Source organism: Rhizophagus irregularis, chromosome 27, assembly GCF_026210795.1.
Source record: "Rhizophagus irregularis chromosome 27, complete sequence".
Taxonomy (NCBI): domain Eukaryota; kingdom Fungi; phylum Glomeromycota; class Glomeromycetes; order Glomerales; family Glomeraceae; genus Rhizophagus; species Rhizophagus irregularis.
Window position 1 is genome coordinate 1,143,101 of NC_089455.1, and position 26,040 is coordinate 1,169,140.

At 28.8% G+C, this 26,040-nt stretch overlaps 5 protein-coding genes across 6 annotated transcripts; all 5 read right to left on the reverse strand.

The window, feature by feature from the left end:
- Nucleotides 1-7,219: 7,219 nt before the first annotated feature.
- On the reverse strand, nt 7,220-7,555 carry OCT59_018169 (uncharacterized protein; the record flags this gene model as incomplete). Its single annotated transcript, XM_066148579.1, has 1 exon — nt 7,220-7,555. One exon carries the CDS (start codon nt 7,553-7,555, stop codon nt 7,220-7,222), a length of 336 nt encoding a protein of 111 aa, XP_066004494.1.
- A 168-nt stretch (nt 7,556-7,723) lies between these two features.
- On the reverse strand, nt 7,724-8,529 carry OCT59_018170 (uncharacterized protein; the record flags this gene model as incomplete). The annotated part of the gene is made up of 2 exons (XM_066148580.1): nt 7,724-8,300; nt 8,504-8,529. 2 exons carry the CDS (start codon nt 8,527-8,529, stop codon nt 7,724-7,726), a joined length of 603 nt encoding a protein of 200 aa, XP_066004495.1.
- Nucleotides 8,530-17,255: 8,726 nt separating this feature from the next.
- Nucleotides 17,256-18,765, reverse strand: OCT59_018171 (uncharacterized protein; the record flags this gene model as incomplete). Of its 2 annotated transcripts, XM_066148581.1 has the most annotated exons (5): nt 17,256-17,326; nt 17,410-17,786; nt 17,870-17,916; nt 18,064-18,518; nt 18,723-18,765. In XM_066148581.1, the coding sequence occupies 5 exons, from the start codon at nt 18,763-18,765 to the stop codon at nt 17,256-17,258; spliced, it is 993 nt and encodes a 330-aa protein (XP_066004496.1). The 2 variants fall into 2 exon arrangements, with proteins under 2 accessions (XP_066004496.1, XP_066004497.1); XM_066148582.1 differs by lacking the exons at nt 17,256-17,326; nt 17,410-17,786 and having other exon boundaries at nt 17,864-17,944.
- Nucleotides 18,766-18,946: 181 nt separating this feature from the next.
- On the reverse strand, nt 18,947-19,231 carry OCT59_018172 (uncharacterized protein; the record flags this gene model as incomplete). Its single annotated transcript, XM_066148583.1, has 1 exon — nt 18,947-19,231. The coding sequence occupies one exon, from the start codon at nt 19,229-19,231 to the stop codon at nt 18,947-18,949; it is 285 nt and encodes a 94-aa protein (XP_066004498.1).
- A 2,060-nt stretch (nt 19,232-21,291) lies between these two features.
- On the reverse strand, nt 21,292-26,011 carry OCT59_018173 (COPII subunit; the record flags this gene model as incomplete). The annotated part of the gene is made up of 18 exons (XM_025317967.2): nt 21,292-21,312; nt 21,409-21,627; nt 21,696-21,890; nt 21,963-22,100; nt 22,169-22,353; nt 22,425-22,535; nt 22,612-22,782; nt 22,858-23,013; nt 23,096-23,219; nt 23,297-23,401; nt 23,492-23,695; nt 23,776-23,897; nt 24,210-24,276; nt 24,353-24,462; nt 24,544-24,676; nt 24,758-24,910; nt 25,010-25,099; nt 25,163-26,011. 18 exons carry the CDS (start codon nt 26,009-26,011, stop codon nt 21,292-21,294), a joined length of 3,153 nt encoding a protein of 1,050 aa, XP_025177102.1.
- Nucleotides 26,012-26,040: the final 29 nt, after the last annotated feature.

Genomic DNA, 26,040 nt, shown 5'->3' on the forward strand with positions numbered 1-26,040 from the left:
TTCCCTTCTCCTTTAATTCCAAATGGATCTCTTACTCTTTCTTTTTTGGATTTTGAAACTTCCTTTCATTTTCTTGATGTTTAGTTTTCTTTTTTGACTTCCCTCTAATTTGTATTAAAACAAGTCTGCTTTATGATTAAAGATATAGCTGCCCTCCTTAAACCTAAGAAATTGTTTGCACATCATGTGACCTATTTGTATAATACCATTCTTCTTTTAAAACTGGAATTCAAACTGCAAACCTCAACATAAAACTGACCTTGCATTCACTATTCCATTGACTTTGATATTTTTAAAACTGCCTTTTTCTGTTCAGTAAGTGTTTTGTTATTTTCTTTTATCACACATTGCTTTCTGACAGAAAATATTTACTTACTTTGATTTTAAGGATTTTGCCAATTATACTATCTCTTATCTTCAAGAATATTTAGGTGCTGAAAGTTATCTTACTACAATTAACTTGGAATCTTAGTTTCAAATCCATTCACTTCAAACTCATTCTTTGTTTAATTCTTTACTCTTCTTTTCGTGATTGAACATCATATAATCCTTTTCTTTAAGATAAGATCTGTAATCAGTTATTCCACTCTAATCTATCATCTCACAATGATTATTTTAAATAAATTGAAATTTGTGAAAAAATCTCAATCTTTTTATTTAAGTCCAACTTTTCTTTCCATGTGAGACATTCCTTCTCCTATAGTCTGATCTTTGTTATTTAAAAATCATTAGAAAAAAAGGACAAGTTTCTGCTTGGTTTATTTATTTAAAAAATAATATTCTTTCTTTTTCTATTTTATTTTCTTTTTCTTCTCAGTATATTAATGACTTCTCTTTTACTTTAGCTTCTCCTCTTTTATTAGATATTACTGTTTCTAATGAAAAATATTACTCTTAATAAGCTCTTGCTTATAATCGCATTGCCAAACTTTTACTGTTAGTTGAGTATATATCTTTTATTTAAAGAAAGGCTTTACTATTATGTTACACTGGATTTCCACTTCTAATAATTCCTTCTCTTTTAATCCTTGTTCTAATTGCTTTCGTAATGTTTCTAAATATGCTACTATGTAAAAGATCAAATGACGCTGTACTAGTAAGCATTATTTTTTTTGAGTCATTCTTTCTGATGCAGTTGCATATCCTACCAGAAATGCTAAAGTATTCGCAACTGGCCTTCCTATTTCTTTATCTTTCTCTTTAATATATACTACTTTATTGGTGAACAATCACTTTACCTTTTCAACCTTTTTGTTAAATACTGAGTTTCAATCACTGGATGATTGTAATAATCTAGTTAAACCCTTTCTGATATCCACTTCTACTTTATATATTCATTAACAACTCTGTAGGACTAGAACAGGACCCCAAACAATACTGATACAACTCACATTTGAGTTTATGTAGAGTTTATATTAAAATTTTTCAAAAGTTGCGTAAAGATGTTTTCAAATTTTGTTATCCTACATACCCTGTTTTTAATACAACTAGTAATTCGATTTTAATAAAATTTATATCATTAGATTTGTCTTGATGAGAGAATTCTAATGATAGTAAAATCGAATTCCTAACTTCAATATTGATGGTGTTATGCCATAAAATGTATTTTTACTTCAGTATTTAAAGTTTACTTGTAAGTTAGTTATATTAGTATTATTTGGGGTTTTGTAGGGCTTCCTTCCTCCATGACTTCTGCTTGTACTAAAGCTCTAATTGGATCAGTTCTAATCCAACAACCCAGACCAAAAATTCGGATTGGTCCAGTCTGGGTTGATACTTCAATCCAGACCAAAAATTTGGATTGGTCCAGTCTAAGTTGATACTTCAACTCAGATCAAAATATTCAGTCCGGTCCAGTCCAGTTTCAGATTATAAATCTAACCCAGACTGAATTAAATGGGTTGGACCAGACTGGACTGATAAATATTTTCGCAATGGTTTATATTAAAACCATTGCAATTATTTAATTATTAAATAAAAAAATGTTGCATATCATTTTTTTTAACATATTATTATAAAAAAAATGTTTGCACAACATTTTTTTAATTAATTTTAAGAAAAAATGTTGTGAAACGTTTTTTCTAAATATATTTAATTAAAAAAATGTTTGCGCAACATTTTTTAATTAATTTAAAGAAAAAATGTTGTAAAACATTTTTTCTAAGTATATTTAATTAAAAAAACATTTTCGCATACATTTTTTAATTAACTTAACGAAAAAATGTTGTGAAATATTTTTTCTAAGTAATTATAATTAAAAAAACATTTTCGCATTATTTTTTATTATAGGACCGGACTGAACCAGACTAAAATAACATGTCTGGTCCAATCTGGTCCTAGATTCTCCTTTTAATATAAACCAGACCAAACTGAAATAAACTAATTTTTCAGTCCAGTTTTAGGTTACTTCCCAACTGAATCAATCCAGACCATTTAGAGCTTTAGCTTATACATAATAATTTGGGCTAAAAATTTAACATATGTTAACTTATATAAATAATGATATAATTATTACTTTATTTATAAACAAATCTCAACTGAGATCGATAAAATAGGATTTTGTACTACTTAACACTATGTCCAATTTATCTGAGACTAAACGCAATTAAATTATTAGCCTATTTAAGGGTGGAACCACAAAAGTATTTATTACTAAAACACTCAGCTTTTCTAAGACAACAGTTCTCCAAACTATTAATAGGGATTGGAACTGTCAAAAAAAAGCTTAACCGGTTAATAACCGGTTAATTAGAGCGTCTAACCGGTTAATAGTCGGTTAATTAATCGGTTAATTAACCGGTTAATTTGTAATGAGGCTACCCGGTTAATAACCGGTTAATATATAAATTTTATATTTTAACGTGTGTTTAGAGGCCTATTTTTTGTATTTTAACGTGCGTTTAAAGATAAATTTTTGTGTTTTTAACTAAATAGTATTATTTAAGAGTAATTTCTGGTAAATATTTATATTAAAATGTATACATTGGTAAAAAATTACATACAGTATATTGTAATTACTTACTACCCAGTCATGCAGTGACCTTGTATCAGCACTAAGTTGAAAAGTTTTTTAATTATATTTTTAGTTCTATCCGAAATTCCATTCCAATTCTGATGGTCACTGTAGTATTCAAATTTTTTTTCTTATTTAAAATACTATACCCGATCATATCATGCTGATTTCTGCATAAATCAAGGTTATAACTTTAGAATATTTTAACATAAATAATGTTAAATTATAAATATCATATGCAATATATTATATTAAAATATAAGATTGCAGGTTTATCATCGAATCTATTAGGGTGGGCAAAATTAAAGTTAATGCTAGTAAAGTTAAAGTTAGAAGTTGGCTAGGAATTACTAATTTAGGATGATCTGTATTTTAACCGGTTAAGTTAGCCAGTTAATTAGTCAGTTAATTTAACCGGTTAAATTAACCGGTTAACCGTTTTTTGAAAGGTCTTAACCGGTTAACCTTAACCAGTTCCAATCCCTAACTATTAAAGCGTTTTTTAAAGAAAAAAGTCTTGAAACTTAGCCACAAAGTGAACACCCAAGACTTTTAAATTGTGAACACCAAAAAATGTTAAAAAAAATTGTTAAAACTAATAGTCACCAATTAGCTGAACAAATAAAAAATGAATTTCAAAAGAAAACTGAAATGCAAGTTTTTACTAGAACTATAAGAAGAAATTTGTATGAGCTTAATATTTTTTCCCATATTCCAGCATGCAAACTTCTTCTTAACGATAAATAAAGAAAAAATCATTTAAACTGGTGTATTGAAAAAAAAGACTGGTTTTTTAAAAAATGGAAGTCAGTTATTTGGAGTAATGAAAGCCGCTTTATAATATTTAAAAATGATGGTCCAGGTCGTGTTTGGAGAACTCCTGGAACAAGATTCAATATTAAAAATATGGATCCTTCAATAAAACATAATGGTGAAAATGTAATAATGTAAAATTATTTTTTGGGAAAAGGATTGGGACCACTGGTAAAAATTGATGAAAAAATGAACTATTGTGATCATATTCAAATACTTGAGTCATATTTACTTCCATTAATTGATAATAATTTTAATGGAAAAAGTTATTTATTTCAAGATTCCAATTCATACTGCTAAAAATGTTAAAAAATGAATTGAAATAAAAAAAATAAAAATCTTGGAAAATTGGCCAAGTCAGTCATTTGACCTGAATCCTATCGAACACTCACTGGTCAAATGATGAAATATTAGGTCATTAGGTATAAGGTTGTTAGGATCATCATACTTTCTCTCCCGTTGAGCTCTGCCCATTTTTTCCCAAGAAGACATGGATGAAAAATATGAGGATTTTTTGCCTTGAGTGATAGTAAAAGGACTTTTCAACGTTATATGAAGTTATTACCGAGGTCTTTAGTTTCACCCAAACTCCTTACGGCTTATATTGAGTTAAGACTGTTATCATGAGTCTTGGAGTTACCAATAATACTGTAAGATGGCAGTTCCATATGAACGTTTCCCTGGGCTTTCTGAAAGGTTGAAAAGTAGTGCGTCTCGGTTCCTACGCCTTTAAAGTCTAACTGGCCAAGTGGTTCGCAGGCCGGACCAGTATTTTTTGGAAGGAGCTTTTGACCAACGTATTTCTTGCTAGTTGATGTTGTTAACGGGAGAGTTAGTCTTCTAAAATAAGGAGACGAAGTTGAGATGTATGTTTGGTGATTTTTACTCAGGTTTTTCTCATTACACTTCGAGTTTTTCTGAGATTTATGTCTTTATTTTTTGCTTTTTGTTTTTCTTGGTCACTTTTTTCGGTGTAACCTTATTTTCTTTGGGGGTGGGGAGATACTGGAAAATTTGATCATCATACTGGCTTGGTGTTACAATTTCAAAATCGATGATCACTCGGATGATAAGGGGGTGACAGGTTGGGTACTGCAGTTTTTGTTGTATGGTGGTCACATGTTGGGCTATCATTGGATTGACTTATCTAAGTAGATCTTAAGTTGAAGGATCGTTCGCAATGAGGTGGGTGTCCTCCATTTGGGATTGTTCACAATGAGGTGGGTGTCCCTTCGGGAATTGCACGACACTAAAAAGTTCCCCATCAGCTGGACTGCACGACACTAAAAAGTTCCCAGAGGTTTTTGTGAAATAGGTTTGTTATCCATAGTATGTAGTCAAATAGGAAAAATTGAATTTTATGCATTTCTGATGGTGCTAATGGGTTCTTTACCGATTCTAGGAGTGGGTACAGCGCTGGATGGGTTACGTATAGCATAGTCGACTTTACCCATTTTGAAATAGATTTGGGGGAGTAGCCATAGTTATTTTTACAGAGAGGGTGGGGTTTTATAATCTTAGCTTTTCTTTTATTTGTAATTTTGGAAGATTATTTGTTCTTTGTTTTCTATTAGTTTTGCACTTGTTGCGGTACTTTATAGATTACTCTGTGTTCTCTAAAGTCACTTCGGCATTAATTAATAAAATTCAAGCTCAAGCTATGTTTGCCTAGGTATAAGGTTGCTTGCCAAAATTAGGGGGTTTCAGCAGGAAGGCATATGCGAAACTGCCGAAACTAGTTTCGCAAACTATCTCAAAATGCCAAAACTGCTAAAACTGCCAAAACTGTTTTAGTATTTCGGTATCATTTCTTATAATGATTTACTATAGTTTCGGCTATTAATATGAAATTTTTACCATTTTAAATTAATTATACCGTATGGGTAGATGATCAGCCATTAACGAAAAAAAGTTTAATCAATATTTTTTAAATTAAACATTTTTTTTTTTAAATAAATAATTTATCAAAAAATTTTTTTGTTTAAAGAAATGGGTAATTAAAAAAATATATAAAAAAAAGCTATAAAACCGAAATTCTTGAAAGATATCTATTGAATATGGAATTTGTTTTTTTTAGTTCTTTTAGTTTGGCGATCTACTCTGCAAGACTCAAAATTTGTTTTGCGCCTAGTGATCTTAGCATTATAAAGTTCTCAGCCCTCCATAATATATAGTTTTGACGTTAATATTTACATATGAGGATTGGTCTAGCAAAAGCCAGAATTTGTCTGATAACGTGTTTTCAAGAAAATTGAGGTTGAAATTACATAATCAATTTTGATGATCATTGCGACAAAAATTGGATTTTTTTGAAAACGGTCTTAATAACTTTGATTGAAATTTTCACAGAAAATTAATTGAAGCCTTAGGCTTCAATATATTATATTTATTTAATTTATATCATAAAATTTGTATAATACATATTTCAATAAATTTAATGCAATATTTTCTAATAAAAACAACAAACTAGTTCACCAAAATAAACTTTATTTTATTGAGATTTCAAATTTTCAAAGTATAAAAAAAATAATAATAACATACTGGCTACATCAACAACAGTAAGTAAACAAAAAATAAGCTTAATTCATTTGGTAATATCACAAAATTTTGAACCTATTTACAATAAATTTAGTCTAATCTGTTATGTGTTCGTTTGAATTAGAACAAGTAATATTGCAAAATGGTAAATCGACATAAGGTGTGATCTCCTTGTATAATTCCTCTTGCCTTTTCAAAGAAAGTGGCCTAATGTTAATTATAGAAGGTTGGGTATTAAAATTAAAAGAAAAATTTTGAACTGTGATCTCTTTATAACTGTCTTCGAGTTTATCCTTATAGAAAACAATCCCAGGGTGTTGTGAAGTAAAGTAAAAATGATGATATTTTTGAATATTAGGAATTTTTAAACTTTTGAAAATAATCTTTAAAGTTGTAATACTGGAACCCTTCTCCATTTAGAAAGCATTGGGAAGCATTAAGATGGACTGTAGTGAAATTATCGACAATAGAAGTCACATCATCCACAGTATTGACTTTACTTTTCTGATAAAAAATCTTGATTAGGCTAAAACAACTGTCACAGATAAACTTTGTGTGGCCAGGTATCATAAAATTCATCTCAACTTCTTCATATACATCACGATCAATTAACCAAGAATAAAAAAATAAAAAGTAATTATTCTTATTTTAACCTACGCAGTTATCACATATGATAATTAATTTTTTTTCTCCACAATTATATTTTTTAATTGCATGCCAAACCAGACTAATTGTACAATTTACTCCCTTTCCCAGTTTTCCATCATCAGGCATTTCACCTTTGTCAATAACATAATTTGTTTGTTCTGTGTGAGGAAAGTTTCCAGTATTACAAACTCCAAATAGATGAACTTTTCAAGAACCTTCAACTGCAAGTGTAATATTGTTATTATAATAATTACGTTCTTCTTTTGCACGACTCAAATGAGCCAAATAATTCTCAGTGACTGATATTTTTTTTTCATGTTCTATAATATATTGAATCTCCAATTTCATTGCTTCGCATGTATTGCACAAATTAGACTTTGAGGACATAAACTGGAGTGATTGCATTAAGGATTTCCAGGTCCTTCTAAAAGTTCTTTCAGATAAAATACATTTTTTTTCTCCATATTGTTTTTTATAAGCTTGAGTATAATCATAATATACTGATGCATAACTAAAATTTGTTGGAAGAAATACTATTGGCATAGTTATTTTGTTTAATTTTCGCCCAGATGAAGGTAAACCATATATATCAGAGTAATTTTTTAAAAAGTTATAAATTTCACACGTCATATCATAATTTACTTCAACAAGTATCATATTTTTTGGAACATTTCCAGTATTACCATGTATACGTTCCTCAAGACCAAATTCTCATAAATGTTTTATTACATTATCTAAATAAGAATAACCAACACCAACAAGAGTCTGATATGTGCTACGACAAACAGGAGTGCTGTTATTAAAACAATATTTGAAATGGAAAAATTTTCTATTATTGGCAGTTACTTTTTTTGTATTTTCGTCATGTTGAAATGCCATTAGTTGGCTTTTGATAACCATATCCCGCATATCTTTATTTAAAGCTTCAAATTCTATTCGACATGTAAGAAACCTCTTATATCCAATTTTCTCAAAATACTTAGAATTACATGTGCATTTTCCTTTATCAAAAAATTCTTTTACTTTTAATTTTATATCATCATAAACCTTGTCTTCAATATAGCTATCAGAATTTTCCATAAATTCAAAGTTGTTTAAATGCATTTCATTAAAATTTTCTACAAGACTTTGAGTATCATCCTCAATATCGTTAATATTAGGAATAATTTCATTGTCTGATATACTTATTTCATCAGAACTTGAATTGTTTTCAATAAAAAAAGTGTTATTCAGTTCTGCTAAAGCAGATAAAATATTTTCGTTTGCATTATCATTATCAAAATTAATACTGTATTCTATATAATTTATTAAAAATAAATATTAAAAAAGTGCATTTTTTTTAAAAAATAAATAAATAAAAGACTGCAAAAGTGTAAATATTTACGCCTTTTTTACTATTATATTATGAATGGAAAAACTTTTTTTCCAAATGGTTAGACCTATAGGCATATGATAATTAAAAAATCTTGAAATCATGTAACCAGACCCAACCTGGCTTTTGCTAGACCGGGCCACATATGTGGTAGGCCCTGTATTGCATGTAGACTTTCTTAAACATGGAATTAGCGGCAAGTTTATTTTTCTTTTACTTTTGTTTATTTCTTAGTTTAATACTAAATATACTTTATTATTAAATTTGCGGCTACTTGGATTTATTTGCTAGACATTCTAAAGTGGTAATTATAAAGGAAGGGGGGAGAGTTTTATGCTTTAATATAAGAGCGTTATTAACGTTCTTTTTTTTTCTTTTTTTATAGGAACGGACCTCTCAGCACTATGTGGCATTTTTACCAAATCCTGTCATCTATTGATTAATAATACAACTCTTCATGATACTTGTTCTCACAACGTTCGTGGTGGGTTTAAGATATACATAATATATTTAATATATTAATTCATTTTGATTTACTATAATAAATGGCAAAACTTTATTAATTACTATTATTAATTCAAAATATAATTTTTATTATTATTATTATTATTGTTATTATTATTATTATTATTGTTGTTGTTGTTATAATTGTTATTATTATTGTTATTATAATTATTATTATTAAACTGCTCATGACTGCAATGTGAAAATTAATTATTAGTCTTCCTCCTTCTCATCAATACTAAATAATAAATCATCTACATCATAATTATAATAACCTTTCTCATCTTTATTATCATCTTCACCACCACCGGCATCATCACTTACTCTGTTATCATCATTCATATTCTCATCAAAATCGTCTAAGAGATCCTTTGAAACATCAATATCTTTAATTATTAAATTGTGTGACAAATCAATAAATTTGTCGATCCATACGAGTTTAATTAAAACATAACAATTGTCTTTCAGAATTTTTCACTACCAGTAGATTTGTGAGTGGAAGTAAGATCATCATCATCATTCTCATCCGTTTCTTTGAAAGCTTTCGCTATATGAATATTTATTTCGTCATCACTAAGACGTATATTTTTTCTTTGATCGACTCCATAATAACCAAGTTCCGTTTTAGAATTAAATTTCCAATAGGTAATTAACTTATACATCAATTCTAATGTTGCCAATTTGAGGTTTAAACGTCTCTCGAAAAGCCACCCTAAGGTTGAGAATCCACGTTCACATGTATCTAAATTTGGATATATTGAAAGTAAATGACATGCTACTTTTGGCAATAATTCGGGTTCTGGATCTGTAGCAATTAACTTCCACCAATTGAGTGGACTTTGTTTAGCAATAGAGAGATCCAAGTCAAACGGATCCTCTTCATCTTTGTATTTTCGTAACTGATTGAGTAAATACCAATTTCGTAAAGATTGAATCTAAGCCTTTTACCGATCGCAGCAACACATTTTATAATTTTTTTGAGAGAAACTTTTTTAAATGCTGCACTTCTGAAACGGGAATCTAAAAAAAACATGTGATATATTTATCATCATCGAACTTATTAAAACGTTCATTAATAACTTTAACACAATGGCTACAAAAACGGGAATTAAATAATTTTGGTAACTTATTCAACACGGCCGCAAGTCTAGCCAAACTAAGAAAACAATCCGCAAGTGTAGCTGATCTCGCCTTTAGAGCCAATACAGCTTTCCTTAATGGTTCCAATACAAATGCAAGGATTTGTAAGTTCAGAAAAAAATTTTGTGATTGAATAATTTGAGCAATACTATCATTTGTTAATAAGTTACCGTTATTGGCAACAATTTTCATAAGGATTTGTTCCAAGTTAATTACTAAATTAACTGATTCACTTGCCGTAGTCCAACACGTTTTGCAATATGATTTCATCCACCGCTAACAATCCCCTTTTCCTTAATTAACTGAGTTAATTTTAAATTTTCTTGATGTGAATTTTTGAAAAAAGAAGTCAAGATATTGACTCAGCGTAATAAATGATCTCCAAATTCTTCTTTTACAATATTGCATGCTATCAAATTTATATAATGCGCGATGCGCCTAACATTTTCAATAGTTGGAAACTTATCTTGAATAATTTCACACGCTTTTCTAATATTTGAAGCGTTATCAGAGACTACGGCTGATATTTGATTAACCCCAATATCAACAATTACCTTTTCAATAACTGATGATAAATATTTTGCAGTATGTGAATATTTTGATAAATCAGATAGTTGATATAGATATTCTTTTCTTGATGGTGTTATTACAATAAAATTTCAAATCGATCGGTAAGTGTGTGAGGTCCAGCCATCAAAAGCTAAATAAATAAAAAAAAAATTATGATAGTGAAATAAAATAAAAATAAATTATATTGCCACAAACCTATTGTTAAATTAGTTTCACTCTCAATTTCTGTTTTCACTTTATTATTCACTTATGCTAGTTCCCGTTCTAGCTAACATCTCTCTTGTTGGCGGATCATACTTACCATTGAGCTCTTTTATAGAATTTATAAAAAAAGGGTGCTCAACTATATGAAATGATATTTCGCATGAAACAAAAAATTTAATTAATGCACGGTTAATTCGTATAATTTTTGCATCAAAAAGGTCTGTTGAATCGTGATAATTGTCCATATATTGTTGACCACTTGGAAGTTTTCTTTTTTTAGTCACTTTATCTTGCCGTTCCAATATTTTTGACATATATTTTCTTACAATTGTTGCTGGGGCATTTTTGCAGTGATTGGAAAGATGTTCTTCAAGTTTTGAGATTTTGTCACGCTTCCAAGTTATTTTACAATACTTGCAAAATGCAGAAAATTTACTTGAGCCAACAGATTCTCCTTTATTGATATCTTCCTATATTAAATTTAACGGCCTTCCTCCCTTACTTTTTTGTTTGCCAAGAATAGGTGAAACTTCTAAGTTAATGGCCATTTTGACATTAACAAAATTAAATAATATACGATCATATAAGGAGTTGTTAATAGGAGTTATTAATAGGGGATATAAAAACGCGTTATACATTTATAACATTTTACATGATATTATTACAATTATATAACAATGGTCATTTTTTACATTTTTTACCACAATCTTTTATTACTAACATAATGTAAGTACTATGAAGTAAAAAAAAAGTTGAAAGAAAAATAATAAAAATACTGAGTGATCAACAACTCTATTAACTAATATATATACTATTAAAAAAAGATAAACATGGCGTAACTATATTAAGATCTTATAGCTAGTTATGCTGAAACTGTGAATAAATGAGTCATAGAAGTTTTGGCATTTTAGGAAGTTTTGGCAGATTTTGGCAGTTTCAGCATTTTGGCATTTTGCTATAATATAAGAGTTTCAGCATTTCGTGTTAGGCCAAATGGATTTTGGCAAGCAACCTTAGTACAACTACTACAAATAACAAGACAACAGAGAGCAAATCCTCAGGAAAAAAGACTTTAAAGAAGTTGAAAAGTGGTTTGGACAGTAGCGAGATAGGTAAACTAACTTTGCTTGCCAAAATTCGATCGCTATTAAGAAGACTGGAAAATTGATGGTAAGATATAACGGTCTTGGTGAACTACAGGATGAAGATGTTGTAATGAATTTCGTATTTGTAACATACTAATTTTTATTTAGTTTTCCCCTTTTTTAACTTTTTTTTTTTTTTACCTTGACTTTTCTGTTTTGCTTCTTTCACTTTATTTTGTTTAAAATGGGTTTTGTCTGCAGTAGCAGTAAGTCCTTAGGGGCACTCATAGTGTAGACTGGAAGAATGGTAACCATCTAAGAAAGGATGTTTTTTAAAGCGAACTTATTCCTCTAGTTTAAGTCCTTCACTGACAGTGCACACATGGTTATATTGCCAGATATTTAACGGGTGGTTTAGTTCTTAAATAAATTAGGATTAGTTTAAGTTGTACGTGTATTGTATTTACTTATTTTTTTAATTTTAATAAAGAATTAAATGCGCTGCAGCAAAAAAAAAAAAAAAAAAAGAAATCAGGTTTTGATATAGCAAATATACAACTGATATCATAAACAGTTCAGTAAAAATTAAGAGAGATATCGGATTGCTAAAATTCTTCTGATATTCATATTACATTTACCTAATGCTGCTTGACCTGAAAGTCACATGACTTATACCTGATCTACACTGAGCCAGTCACAAATCAGGTGGACTGATCAGCTTCCATTCAGGTTAAAATCGAAAACAAATAATAGGATTATCAGGTAATCAGATATATAAAATTTACCCGGTAGCCCTTCATTCAACTAGTGTACTTATGGTCAGAGCTGGAAAGGCACATTAGAGAACGTTCCAACTTCCAAACCTGTAAAAAATATAAGGAAATTGGGGTGTGCTTTGCATGAAGAATGGAATAAAATTCTGAAGTACATTTTAACAAATTTAATTGAAAGTATGCCACACCAGATAAAGGCGTATATTAATAATAATAGCTGGTCAACTAAATATTAATTTTATATATAGTTAACCTACTAATAATAGTTTAAATTTTGAACCCAATTATTATGTACGTTTTTGAGTAATTAATAAAAATATGAGGTCTGCTACTTTTGTCTGGGTAGTGTAACTGTGACTATAAACAATACTTTTTAATATGAGATTTTTGAAAATAGGTGTAATAGTGATTATAGATGGATTGTGACTATATAGGATAGATTTTAACAATAAAATGTTTTGAACATCCAATTTGCATTTATTTTAGTAAAAAAATATAATTAACATATAAAGTAAAATTAAAATTTTTTTTGAGTTTCATACCTTTCTATTACAAAGATCCCATATAATAGAATGTAACTATAATGAGAATGACTATAAAGAGAATTGACTGTATATATAAATTATACAAATTTTGTGTTATTTCAAATTTTATAAAAATCAGTTTTTTTATAAATTTGGAATTTGCTAAACTTATTAAACTTATTCAAATACTAAATAAATGAGCAGAAAAAGATCAGTTTCTAACATACTTGATAATCTTAATGATGAAAAATCATTTTCAAATTAGCCATCTTTTACTCATAAAAATAGATCAATTTCTAGTATAATAAATGAAAAAATAGTATCTTCTGGACTAATAAGTAATAAAAGAAAACTAGTAGTTTGTAATTATCCTGATTATAATAACAACTTAATAGATTTTTGCATAAAAGAAATTTATAATTCCAAACATCAAGAATACTAAGATTTGCAAGATACAATTTTATTTTAAGTTCAATAGTATAAAATAGGTGAAACCTTAATACCAGCTTCAGCTGGATGAATGATTGATAATCTATTAAATAAGAATCAAAAGAATTAGATAACAGTAATCAAGATGAATATTAAAATATCAAATTTAACTTTTTACCTCAATAACGTGCAAGAAAATATACAAATCATTCAAAAATTTTAAAAGATCTAAAAGATTTATTATCATCCAAATATACTATTGAGGAAGATATCTATAGTGATACGTTATCTATAGGCAGTGAATCAAATAATGATCTAATATTCTTAAACAACTTACAAGAACTAAAGCTTCAGTTTATATACAGTTATTTTGAGCATGTCTATGATACCTATTCTAAGAGTTTCAAAAAACTTGGTATTACTAAAAATACTATACCATATTTTTTTCATCTTTTTGTCTACTTTAAAAACATTTGGAAAATGGTTCTTCATAAGATATTAGAAGATTTTGTAGAAAAACTGTCATGTGAATAAAGTAACATAACAAAAACAATTAATGATGAGCATGTCATACAAAAATCTCAATTGATAGAAATGAAAATTATTGAAGAGCCTAAATACCAATTACTGGTTTTATCTTGTGACACAAATAAAGCTACTGGATGTAAAAGTCCAGTTATTTACTTCAAAAAAAAAAGAAATAGATCACCTATGCTAACATTATATCTGGATCAAATTCTGATAATTTTTGGCCTATGTCATCTATTTCTATAGATATCTGGAATACTTAAAAACTTCTAAGACTAAAAAATTGAAGTTTACACTAGAGAAAACTATTTCAAACTAATATTCAAAAGATAGTTATTTATGATATCCTCTCTACTATGACACAATTCAATATTCTAACAAATCTAGAGAAATAAAGTAAGGTTTTTGTGTTTAAAATCAAGATGTAAAAGAAGTATTTGATCTTAACCATGTCAATTAATCTCAACAATGAATTGGAATAATGGAGTTTAGACAGCTTTTTTTGGAAAAATATCTGTACAATAGTTTCCTGTATTCTGAACTCTGAAGTAACATAAAGAACATGAAAGATTTCAGGCTGATTTGATAGATATACCCAAATTCCTTACTAAAAGTATAGTTTTACAATACAGAGAATCTTATCCAATCCATACTATTGCAACTAGATAGTACTTTAGCATTTAAGATTATTCAAAACCGTAAGCATAGAAAGTTGATTTCATATTTCAATTCTTGAGCATGTTTAAATAAAACTAATAATACTAAATTTAACTTTGAAGAATTTGAAGATATTTAAACTAGATATTTTTCGTCCATCTTAAATCAACCTAGAAATAGACTTAAGGTTGCTTGTCTAAACCTCTTCAAAATCATACGATTAGTTTTGTCAAAATTTTACTATAGATTTATTATAGTTTCAGCAGAGTTTCGGCAGTTTCGCCATTCTCCAAAGTTTCGCCAGTTTTTTAATATAACTTTAATATAGTTTTGGCAGAATTTCGCTTTTCGGCGAAATGCCATCTTGCTCAAACCCCTAGGTTTCGGCAAGCAACCTTAAATAGACTACCAAAAAAAATGGATTTTATTCAAAAGCAAAATCAAGACAAGGATTCAAATGCCTTAGAGAAGAAACAAAATAGACAGAAACAGGAGAAAAGTTTTTAAGCAATTTATTTCACAACAGAAAGGTTTTGATGGCAAGGACAAACTAACTATTTTGACTGAAATTCAGATTTTGCCAAATATGAAGTTTTAAAATTGAGAAGTGCTTGTTATTTTGTATATAAATATTAACTTTTTTTTTATTTTTCTTGTTTTTTGTTTTATTTTTTTTTCATTGTATTATAATGGGTCTTATTGGAATTTTCTGGCTTAGACTAAGAGAAGGGATTTCCTCTAAGAATAAGTATACATGTGTAATCACAGAAAGTACTTTCATAGCTAAATTCCATCTGATAGTATACACATGAAGTCCTTTTTAGGAAACTATATATTTTATTAGTATAGTACGATTTTGTAAGTTAGTATGTTTATGGAATTTTTACTTTATATGTATGATTTTTTATGGTATATATATACTTTATTATATAATATGTATGTATGATAGTATGATTTAAATTTTTTATTACATACAAATAATACATAATTATGATAATTCAAAGTTTTACACAGAAGACGATTACACAATATATTAAATACGAAAAATATAATTATATAATTATTTTTTTCCTAATTTTTTTATCAGTTCAAGATTTATTTTTTTTTTAAATTTATTACATAAATATAAATAAATTTCACATTAATTAAAATAATTATATTAATTAAAATATTAAATAATTAATAAAATGGAAATAGCTCTCTCAGATGTAAAAGAAATTATCAAAGCTTTAAAATTGGCTAATTTAGTAAAGAAATAGGATTAGAATTATAATGTAGGCAAGAAATCCTATATAATTTTTTATCCCTTAAACGGTAGAACCCCGCAGGCAAATTTGCCTGCAATTTTACCCAAATTTTAGCTTTCATCTATTTTTAAAAATATTAATGCTACTTAATAAAAATTTTTTTCTGAATTGTTTTAATTTTATATCACGTGACTATGATCATCATTTTCTAATTTACATATTAGAATGTTTAGTTAATCATTAACCAAAAGTTTGCACTTTACATTAATAGCCGTTTTTTAAAAAATTTTGTATATATTTTGGCGAACTCACTGGGGTTTGATTATAACTCACCAAACCTTAATTGGTGATCCGTGAGTTAAGTAGCGAAAACGATAATAAAATTTGGCGGAAATTTATTAATTAAAAGTCACATTTCCGAATGTGGAGTTGTTCATGAATTTCTCTAGCCAAATGTTTAAATAACGCCATTTTGCTTTAATGAAATAGTTTTCCACAGTTTTCCCACCAATCTCATGCAAAAAAACCATAATGTAACATTGGAAAAAAGTCCAATTTCTAAGAGATCTAAGATTTGAAAGACAAAAACTAGTTTTATCATACCATATCACTTGTATAATGAGTGTGAAAAAGTCTTGAATTTGTCAGTTTAGAAGTTATTACAGCATAGTTTACTAATAAAATATATCAAAAATAAAGCAATATGCATAAAAGTTTAGTGAAATATAAAAATATTTTCATAATTTGTACTTTTAAAACCTTAGTTTACCTAATAACATAGTAAATGCCGCGTGTTTCCAAGGTAAATTTCGTCAAAAAAAAGTTTTACACTTTGTAGCTTTGAAAAATAAAAGTGTGACATTTACTTTATTGTTTGTGTTATTTTTAGTAAACTATGCTTTATAGTTTTTATTACATCAGAAATCATTAAAGTCAGCGTATTACGACAAATTAGTATATGATTTGCGTCAAATTTTATATGTAATTTCTCTAGTTGACTCGCAGATCATCAATTAATAATAAAATGCAGAGTAGTTTATGAGAAATAATTTTTATTATTTGAGTTTTTAAGATTTAAAAATAAGATTTTGAAATTACATAATAGCTTAAAAAAAGAATAATTTTCATAAAATACATAAAAAAAGTGCAATGTAAATGTTATGAAAATTAACTAACTTTAAATGGAAAAAATAAAAACTAAACTTTGTTTTTAATTATCATCTTCCTTATATGTATGAAAATCTTTAAAACAATTACTTCTTTCCTTATTACAACATAAGGCTAAATCACATTTTATGCAATATAATTATGATTGAAGTGGATTTTTTGCTGCTTTTTCTTGATTTTTTTTATTAAATATTTACACCATACACAACTACTTCTTGTTTCTCTCCATTCAGGATAATGACCTTCTGGAAATAATCTTATTATAGGAAGCTCATATTTTGCTGTAACATATTGCTGAGGATCAATATAAATAAACTTAAATTGATTTGTTAATTTATCAACTTGGTTTCGTGTATGTGGTTTTTTTTCACTTTCTTTTAAACTTTCTTCAATTAAATCCCATACTATTTGTAATCTAAAATCCTTATGATTAATATTTGTATTAACTTTTTTTAATATTAAATATGAATTAACTAATGCAGTATCTAAAAGCCAAAAAAACAGTGGCATCCATGTCCTTCGTACTGGTAGCTGAGTCCCGTAATACCCTCGTAATTGATCAGAAATATCAACTCTACCTATGAAGTGGTTATAGTCATCAATTATAACAGGAATTAGTAAAGTTTTTTTGCTTAAAGTTCCAAAAATTGCTCAGACTTTAGCTGCATTTGTGCTTGTCTGTCGTGGTCGATGTCGTACTCTTTCTATTTGATTTTCATTTTCATTATTAATCTGATGAATAGTAGAAAGCATCGTCACTGGGCCATTATCCATCCACAAAATAGCTAATACATTGTCAACAACCACCCCAAAAGTGTGTCTTAATCTAGTTTTTTATTTGCTTTAAAAACCTTTGGGAAATTAGCACTATTTGTATAAACAGTTCCACATGCTCCTATTTTTTTTTCACGCAAATATTTAAAAAGTTTAATACTAGAAAAATAATTATCCATATAGATATTGAATGATTTATCTTCTATTGGTAATTGAGATATAAGGTGATATACTTCATTTCCTACTTTACTTAAATCTGATACTTGCTGAATTTCTGGGTGGGTTTGAATTCTGAAGGTAAAAATAAAAGTGTATGTATAGCCAGCATCACAAAGAGAAAGAATCTTGTAACCTTCTGGAGTAGATTTGTTTTTAATTCTTACAGTATGAGCACTTTTTCCAGAAAATCTTGCAATCATCTCATCAATAGAAATATTTGATGATGGTATACAAATTGTTTTGGAAACTGTTCGGATATGAGTTGCTAAAGGATCTACCTTTGAATACCAAAACTCAGGCAGAATAGTACAATCTGAAATGTGTATGAAATGTTTAATCTAAATATATCAATAAACAGTTTTAATAAAATTTAATTAATTTAATAAAATTATTAAAATAATTAATAAAATTAAAATACCGTTCAAAACGATTAAAGACATAAAAGTAGTAATTTTATACTCAGGAAATTTACTATCCTTATTCCAATAATCTCAGATACTAGATAATTTAAAAATACCAGCATATATTAATATTGCTAGCCAAATTTTAAATTCTTTCATTGTTAATTCTTTCCAATCACGCCCTTCTCCTGCATTCTTTACAAATGCATATTTATTTGTATTTTTAACAATTATTTCTATTTGTTCAAGAGAAAAAAAAAGAGAAAATATAGAATGAGGTGATGGTAAAAGGAGAAATCTCTAGATAAATTTATTTTAAATTTATGTAAAGTCTAATATGTTAAAAAGCATTAAAAGAAGGTGGTGGTGGAAGTTGCGCAATTTGTTCATCATTATTATTATCTCTTTCACTATTATTATTTCTACCTCTATCTCTACCTCTTTCTCTTCCTCTTTCTCTTCCTCTACCTCTATTACTACCTCTGCCTTGGATATTCTCTTCATGAATTTCTTCAAAATTATCAGAATTTTTGATATCATTATCATTTTCATCAGTAATATTGTGAATATTTCTTGCAAAATCAACAATAAACAAATCTTGCTCATCATATTTAATAGTATCCATGGTAAAAATAAAAAAAAATAAGTAAATATAATGTTAGAAATAAAAAAAATGCAAAACTCCAAAAACTCTGAAATTCTGAGGTTTTGATCAGCATTTTTACAAATTAATTTTCAGCTTAATTTTGCTGAACAGCCAGATTTTTAACTATATATATAACGGCCATATGTTGATTAATAATGTGGTAAAATTTTATAAAATTCCGGCTTTTATTAAAAAAGTTTTATATAGCCGATGTTATTTTTTTTAAAAATTGCAGGTAAATTTGCCTGCATTACCGTTTAAGGAATAGTTAATTTAGTATTTTGCAGCTTCAATTTTTTTCATTTAAGTTCTGCAAGAAAATTAAAAATTTAAAAAATTTAAAATTTAATAAAGAACATGAAAAAGCTTAACAGTTAAATATTGTTGTGTTTATAATTTATTTATTTAAAGATAAATGCACATAAGTAATGACATGCTAATGTAAGTGTATAGCAAATAAAAATATTTATTTAAATTTTTGTTTTTATATTTTAAAGAAAGCGAGCACTATCGAAAAAGTATATGACGAGGCTGGTAAAAAAGTATGATTTATATGATTTTTTTTTCACTACATATGTACAATTTTTCTATATTTAACAATCAAAGTAGTATGTATGATTTAAAATCATACATACTAACAAAAAATGCAACATACATACTATTTTACAAAATTATACTATACTAAAATCAGATACACCATTTTTAGGATGATGAGTGGTTTAAAACTTATGAATATTAGATAGTACTTTTCAGTTTGTTTTTTCATGTATGATGTATTACAATTACAATTAATAAAGGTTTAAATGTACTGCAGCAAAAAAAAAAAAAAAAGATAATTAGTTATTTATTTATTTACAATAAATCCAATATACCATTCTAATTTCAACCAGAATTAATTTAGTTTTGCTAGATATAGTCACATCTCTCTTTATAAGCATATTTATTATATTGGCCCAAGTTACTTCCCTTTAGTTATACTATATAGTATTTTTTCCAAAAGGTGTGATTATATAGGAGGTTAACTGAAACATTTGATTTATCAAATATTTGATATAACAGATAATGACCAAAAAATCTTGGTTATATCTACTGTAGTAATTTGAGTTGGTATTATCCTCTGATTGGTACCATTTACACAATTATGCAAATGTAGTTATACCTACTGGATAGCAAATTTATATGTATTTATTTATCCATTTCTAGGAAATTTTGCAGTAAAAATTAACTATTGAGTATTAATTATATCTATAATGGATTGATTTGAAAATTTGAGTAATTCAGAAAGATTTGCATTTTCCAAATGAGAAAAACTTTCTTAAATTTATTTGTAATCTTAATATTATTTTCAAGCGTGATAGTAATAGTTCCAAAGTTTTTTAAAATTTAATTATTTTTTTAAAATCTTTTAAAATGCCATTTAACAATAAAATATACTATATTTATACTTACGATATACTATGAAACACTTACTATTGTGTAAATGGCAGGGGATAAACCAGTTATTTCCTGGCTAATTGGAAAAGTAAAAAATCGAAACATGATCGGCCTATCAGCCGATCATTTATCTAGCAAAATTTTACTTATTCCTAATTAGCCAGGATAAAAATACTTAAAACATCTTATATTAAGATTACAAAAGGATATAATATAATATTAGATATTTTTTATTTATAACCATTTTTTTATAAACTGAATTCTGCATTTTTTAAGTAAAAAAAGTGAAATTTTAGCCAATTTATCAAAGTAAATCACTTTGAAAAAAATCATGTAATTTAAGTATGTATCAAAAAAAATAGATTATTAAATCTTAATATTTGTTTATCACGACAATTATTAAGCAAACCAACCATGAATTATCACTTACAAAAATATTTACACCAAACAAACTTTCGATTTCAAATGATAATAAATAATTCCAAACATTTGATCACAAAGCTAAGTCTAAAATAATCGTATAATGTCCAATCTAGTAATATAAATATCATCCAGATGGCAAAACCTGTTTTACCTTTTAATAATAAAATACTAACTTTTTTTAATTAAAATGAACCAGAATTAACCTAATCATTATGGCATCACCGCAAAAAATGGTTGTTAGACCATGTTAAATTATTAATAAATAAATATAATTTACAATAAAAAAAATATATATTTACCTTATCTTTTAAATGAGCTAACCATTGATGATAACTCTTGACCGTATCTGTGCGGTCCTCTATAATATGTGACAAAAACCACAATCGTAATGATGGATCGCCGTCTTCCTTAACTATATAAAGATGAGGATAATAAACGCCACGTCGCATTTCTCTAGTTTTACCGATTATTGCATTCACCCGTTGTGAGAATGCATTATCAAGTTGTGGTAAAGAGACCTTTATTAAATCCGAAATCAAAACGTTAATATAGGAAATATCTTTATTATAGTTTAAATATTATATACCTTTCCAGCACGAATTTCTTCATATGATCGAACATCTAATAAATCTATACACAATTGAGGTGATACTTGTCTACCAATCCAAATAAAAATATTTTGACCGTCTTCTAATAAATATGCCCCATGCCGTTCTAATTTTTCACTACTCAAGTTAAGTGACTCGGGCATTATTGTACCTTCAGATCCATACGTTCCAGCCTTTATGAAAAAACAGAAATTTATTAAAAAATTCATTTTATCTATAAAACTTTAGAATATAAGGACGCTTACTTCCTGCGACAAATTATGTAGCGAATAGAATCGTGGGTGTAAATAAGGAATTAATAGCTGAGAAGGCATCGTCGTCAATAAACACATAGCATACGAACGCAAATCTGTTGGAATTTGCGAACTCGTACGAAGACCAACCTATTATAATCATATATTTTTAGTATAAAAATGTAATAAATTTAGTCTGGGCGCAAAAAAATACATACATGCTTTAGCAGCCCAAGTGATAACAAGGGTAATAATTTGAGATTATCACAAATTTGCAATTGCGGCGAGGCTCCCGACTGAGAACCTGTGAGAGCCGACTTGTATACACCAAGAATATCAATCATTTTATTAGTTAATGCATCTCGAGCATCTTCCAATTTTGAGGATAATGATCGTTCAACCGCTATTATTAGATAAATAAAAATGAATTAATATTTATTATTAATTAAACTCAATATATATGATTTAACATACCTTTATTTGCTAGTAATGTAGTTATGGCAATTTGATCAGCGGAAGTAAAAACCTCACTAATACTATTCGTTACTGGTAATGCGAGCGTAAGAACTCTAATTCGACGTTCACCTAGTAATTTTAAGGATATTATTAATAAACTCAAACGTAAGCAAAGTATTACTAGCAAATAAAAAAATTTACAAACCAAAACAAGTTGTATGTAAAAGAGCAGTCTGAAAGCATACTGTCGGAGTGGTTATATTTTCTTCTATACCCACTTCAATTGTATATGAGTGATCCCTTGAAACATTAGGCAAAGCCAGAAGATCCGTTTGACGAACAAAAAAATTACCATGGAAAGCAGTCATACGTATGCCTATGTAAATAAAATATTTGTATGTTATATATGAATAAAAAAAAATAAAAAAGAATAACCTGCTAATTAATTTACCCTTTGAAGCTCGTACTCTCATAACAGCTTCCAGTGCAACAGGACTTGCTAAAAATTCAGCAAATTCATGTGCAAATTTGAGTGCATCCTCTGATCTTCCTGCGTTGAATGCAGGGTAAAAATATGTTTGCCCTCCCGTATATCGTGGACAGCAACCTTGGTTTATGAGAATTATATGTAAATATATAAAAGTTTATGTCAAAATGGAAATCTATTGTAGAATGGAATGATAGAATACCTAGCGTGGCTACATCTGAATATTGTGAACCGAGTAAAAACATATCCACACAGACTTGAGACCGAGAACAGTCAACCGCAAATTTTTTATAAAAGGGATCCGCAGATTGTAATAATACAGATTCCTATATAAAGTAATGTCAAAGTTAAATAATAACCCAATTGATTAAATTAATTACAGGTAGTTAATTTGATTATTTACTTTAGGAGTACCCAATGCTTTAGGGTCTTCGCGTGGTTTTAGAGCTCCAGGATTAATATTCGGTAAACTAGATTGTAATACTACAATTTTTCCTCCAATTGGAGACTAAATTTAGATAATAGTTTGTAATTAAAATAACAACAAAATAAAAAAAAAGGATAAATCAACAGTAAAAAGAAATTATTATATACAAACAATTAGTTTAAAACCGGCTAAAAGAGCAGAACCTAAAGCATTGCCAACAATCTGAGTGTCTTTGAACATATCACCAAGACTCCTAAGTAAAGACTCAACAACTGACCGAGATTCCGTCAAATTTACCAATAAATCATCTGGTTGTGGAAGAAATACATCCTCAAGATCAGATACAACAAGCATTTGTGGCGCTGATGCACTAGACTTTAAAATGGAAAGTTGGCGTAGGATTAATTATCATGTTACTAAAATTATGAACGATGATAAGATGAACTTCAACGAACATTGAGGCTATAAAAATGTAATGAAGTATCCACTGTAATAAAGCCGATCTTTGTACGATTTTCTTCATTAGGTATCCGATCCAATGACTCCAAAATGGTTCTTGCGGCTGTTGCAACTGCACCTTTATAACAAATAAGTAATACGTGATAAAAATAATTTCTTAGGTGAAATTTTTTAAGTTACATATAGAATAATATAATTGAGTGTATAAATTGAGTTTGCAAACTTAAACCCGTGTAGTGCTAATACGCAAACCTCAACTTCAACACGTAAAGTACACATTGGAAGAATTTTAAAACAACATAACCTCTCTCTCATCAAAGATTGAAATTTAAATCAAACAGTAAATAGATTACAAATAATCCAAATAAATTTTGAACGCTTGTAAATTCTCAATAAATACGTAAATCAGACTTATTAGATTGACACTTACCCGATTGCACTGCAGGATATGAAACGTCAATTACAAATAAATAAACTGGAGGTTGAGGCGGACGCACCTTAAGAATTATAATATTAAAGTTATCCTCATAAAACTATTAAAAGGATAAACAATAACTAATTCCTATAATATACCATATATTCTGTTGGCGCCACGAATTCTACGACACCGTGATTTAATTCGGCACGTTTCCATCTGTCTACTTGTTGATTTGTTTGTATGTCCCAGTCAAATTGAGGTGGAACTTTGTAATATGGTAAGTGGTAAATTAAAAAATAAGTAATAATTTTTATTAATAACTAACATTCCGTATTAACATTCTTACCATCATTTAACAGAAAACACATATTACACCTCCATTTTTGTCCACCTTCTGCAAAAGTAACGAATGGATTAATATATGTCCTACATCTACGGCATCTTGCTATGACAGTATCCGTGATAACAGGAACCGGATCCTGTAATAAGGAATTTTGATTTAATGTTTATTATTATTTTTATAAATCAATAGTTACATTCGAATAAACTTAATTACTTACGTCACCCTCTTTCAGACTTCTATAAGGAGTAATAATTAAGCCAAGAGGAAGTCGAGATTTAGATAATAGTGATGACGTGGCGGGAATGGCGTTGAGAGTGGATCGCTTATAGGATGGATCACAATTCGCTTTGTCCGAAGGAGTTACAGACGTCTTAAATCAGAAAAAGGTGGTGAACATCATGATGTTCAACACCACCTGTTGCTATATCGTTTTTTGAATGAAATCGAAATCTAATTAATAATAACTTACGTTAGGTGGCAAATTTATCGTTGGCGGTGGATCATCTAGATCTTTGACATTCGGTGGCATACCAATCAAATTAACGGAAATCAAATGTGCCTTTTAAAAAAAAGAGACGTTAAACTTTGAACTTAATTGATACGTCACGAAAATAAAATGTACCTGGGAAGGTCCTGCGACACCCATATTACTAAATTGATTCGTCAACGCAGTCATTGGCGACTGTTGTGGCTGCGTGTATTGCTGGTTATACGGTGAAGGTACGGATGGTGCCATGGATGTATAATTTTGATCTCCAGCAGGAGTAAAGTACTGAGGCTGTTGATGTTGTGGGTGTAATGGTTGCTGACCGGTTATATTAGAAGCCGCTGCTGGTGTAAAAGTTTGATATGTGTTAGTTTCCGTGTAAGCTTCATTTATTTGCTTAGGATATAAACGCTTTGATTTATGAGTTCCAACTGGCGGCGATGTTGCACGATTTCCTGTAGGTGACACTGGACTTTCAGTTGGAGGAGGAGAGGCAGAATTCGACTGCGCTACTTGATAACCGGAACCTGAAGTCTGTTGAACTGGATAAGACGGTAAATGTCCAGGTGTCGATGGTTGTATTTGAACAGGTCTATAGCCCGGCGACATTGGTGGTCTTATTTGACTGGCTATTCCTTGCGAAAAATTGACTGGAGCGGCACCAGAAGGGGGGACATTACTTGGAGGAGGTTGTGGTCGAAAACTGGCAGGCAATGGGGGCGATGGGCTAACACCCGGTGGAGGCGGTCGCGTTTGAGAGTTAGGTGGACCGGGAGGCGTATAAGGACGCCCTAAAGGTGATATTTGTTGGCGAGGATCTGTAACGGGTCGTTGATTTGGAGAAGCACCACCAGGACCAGGAGGTTGCGGACGGTAAGGAGAAGGTCCTCTTTGTATTGGTTGATTTGGCTCAGTATTCTGCATCGGACGAAAGTTTGGAGACGGTGGAGGACGGTTATATTGAGTTGGTGGTAGATTAGCCATCGATTTTTTTTAGTTTCTATGACCATACG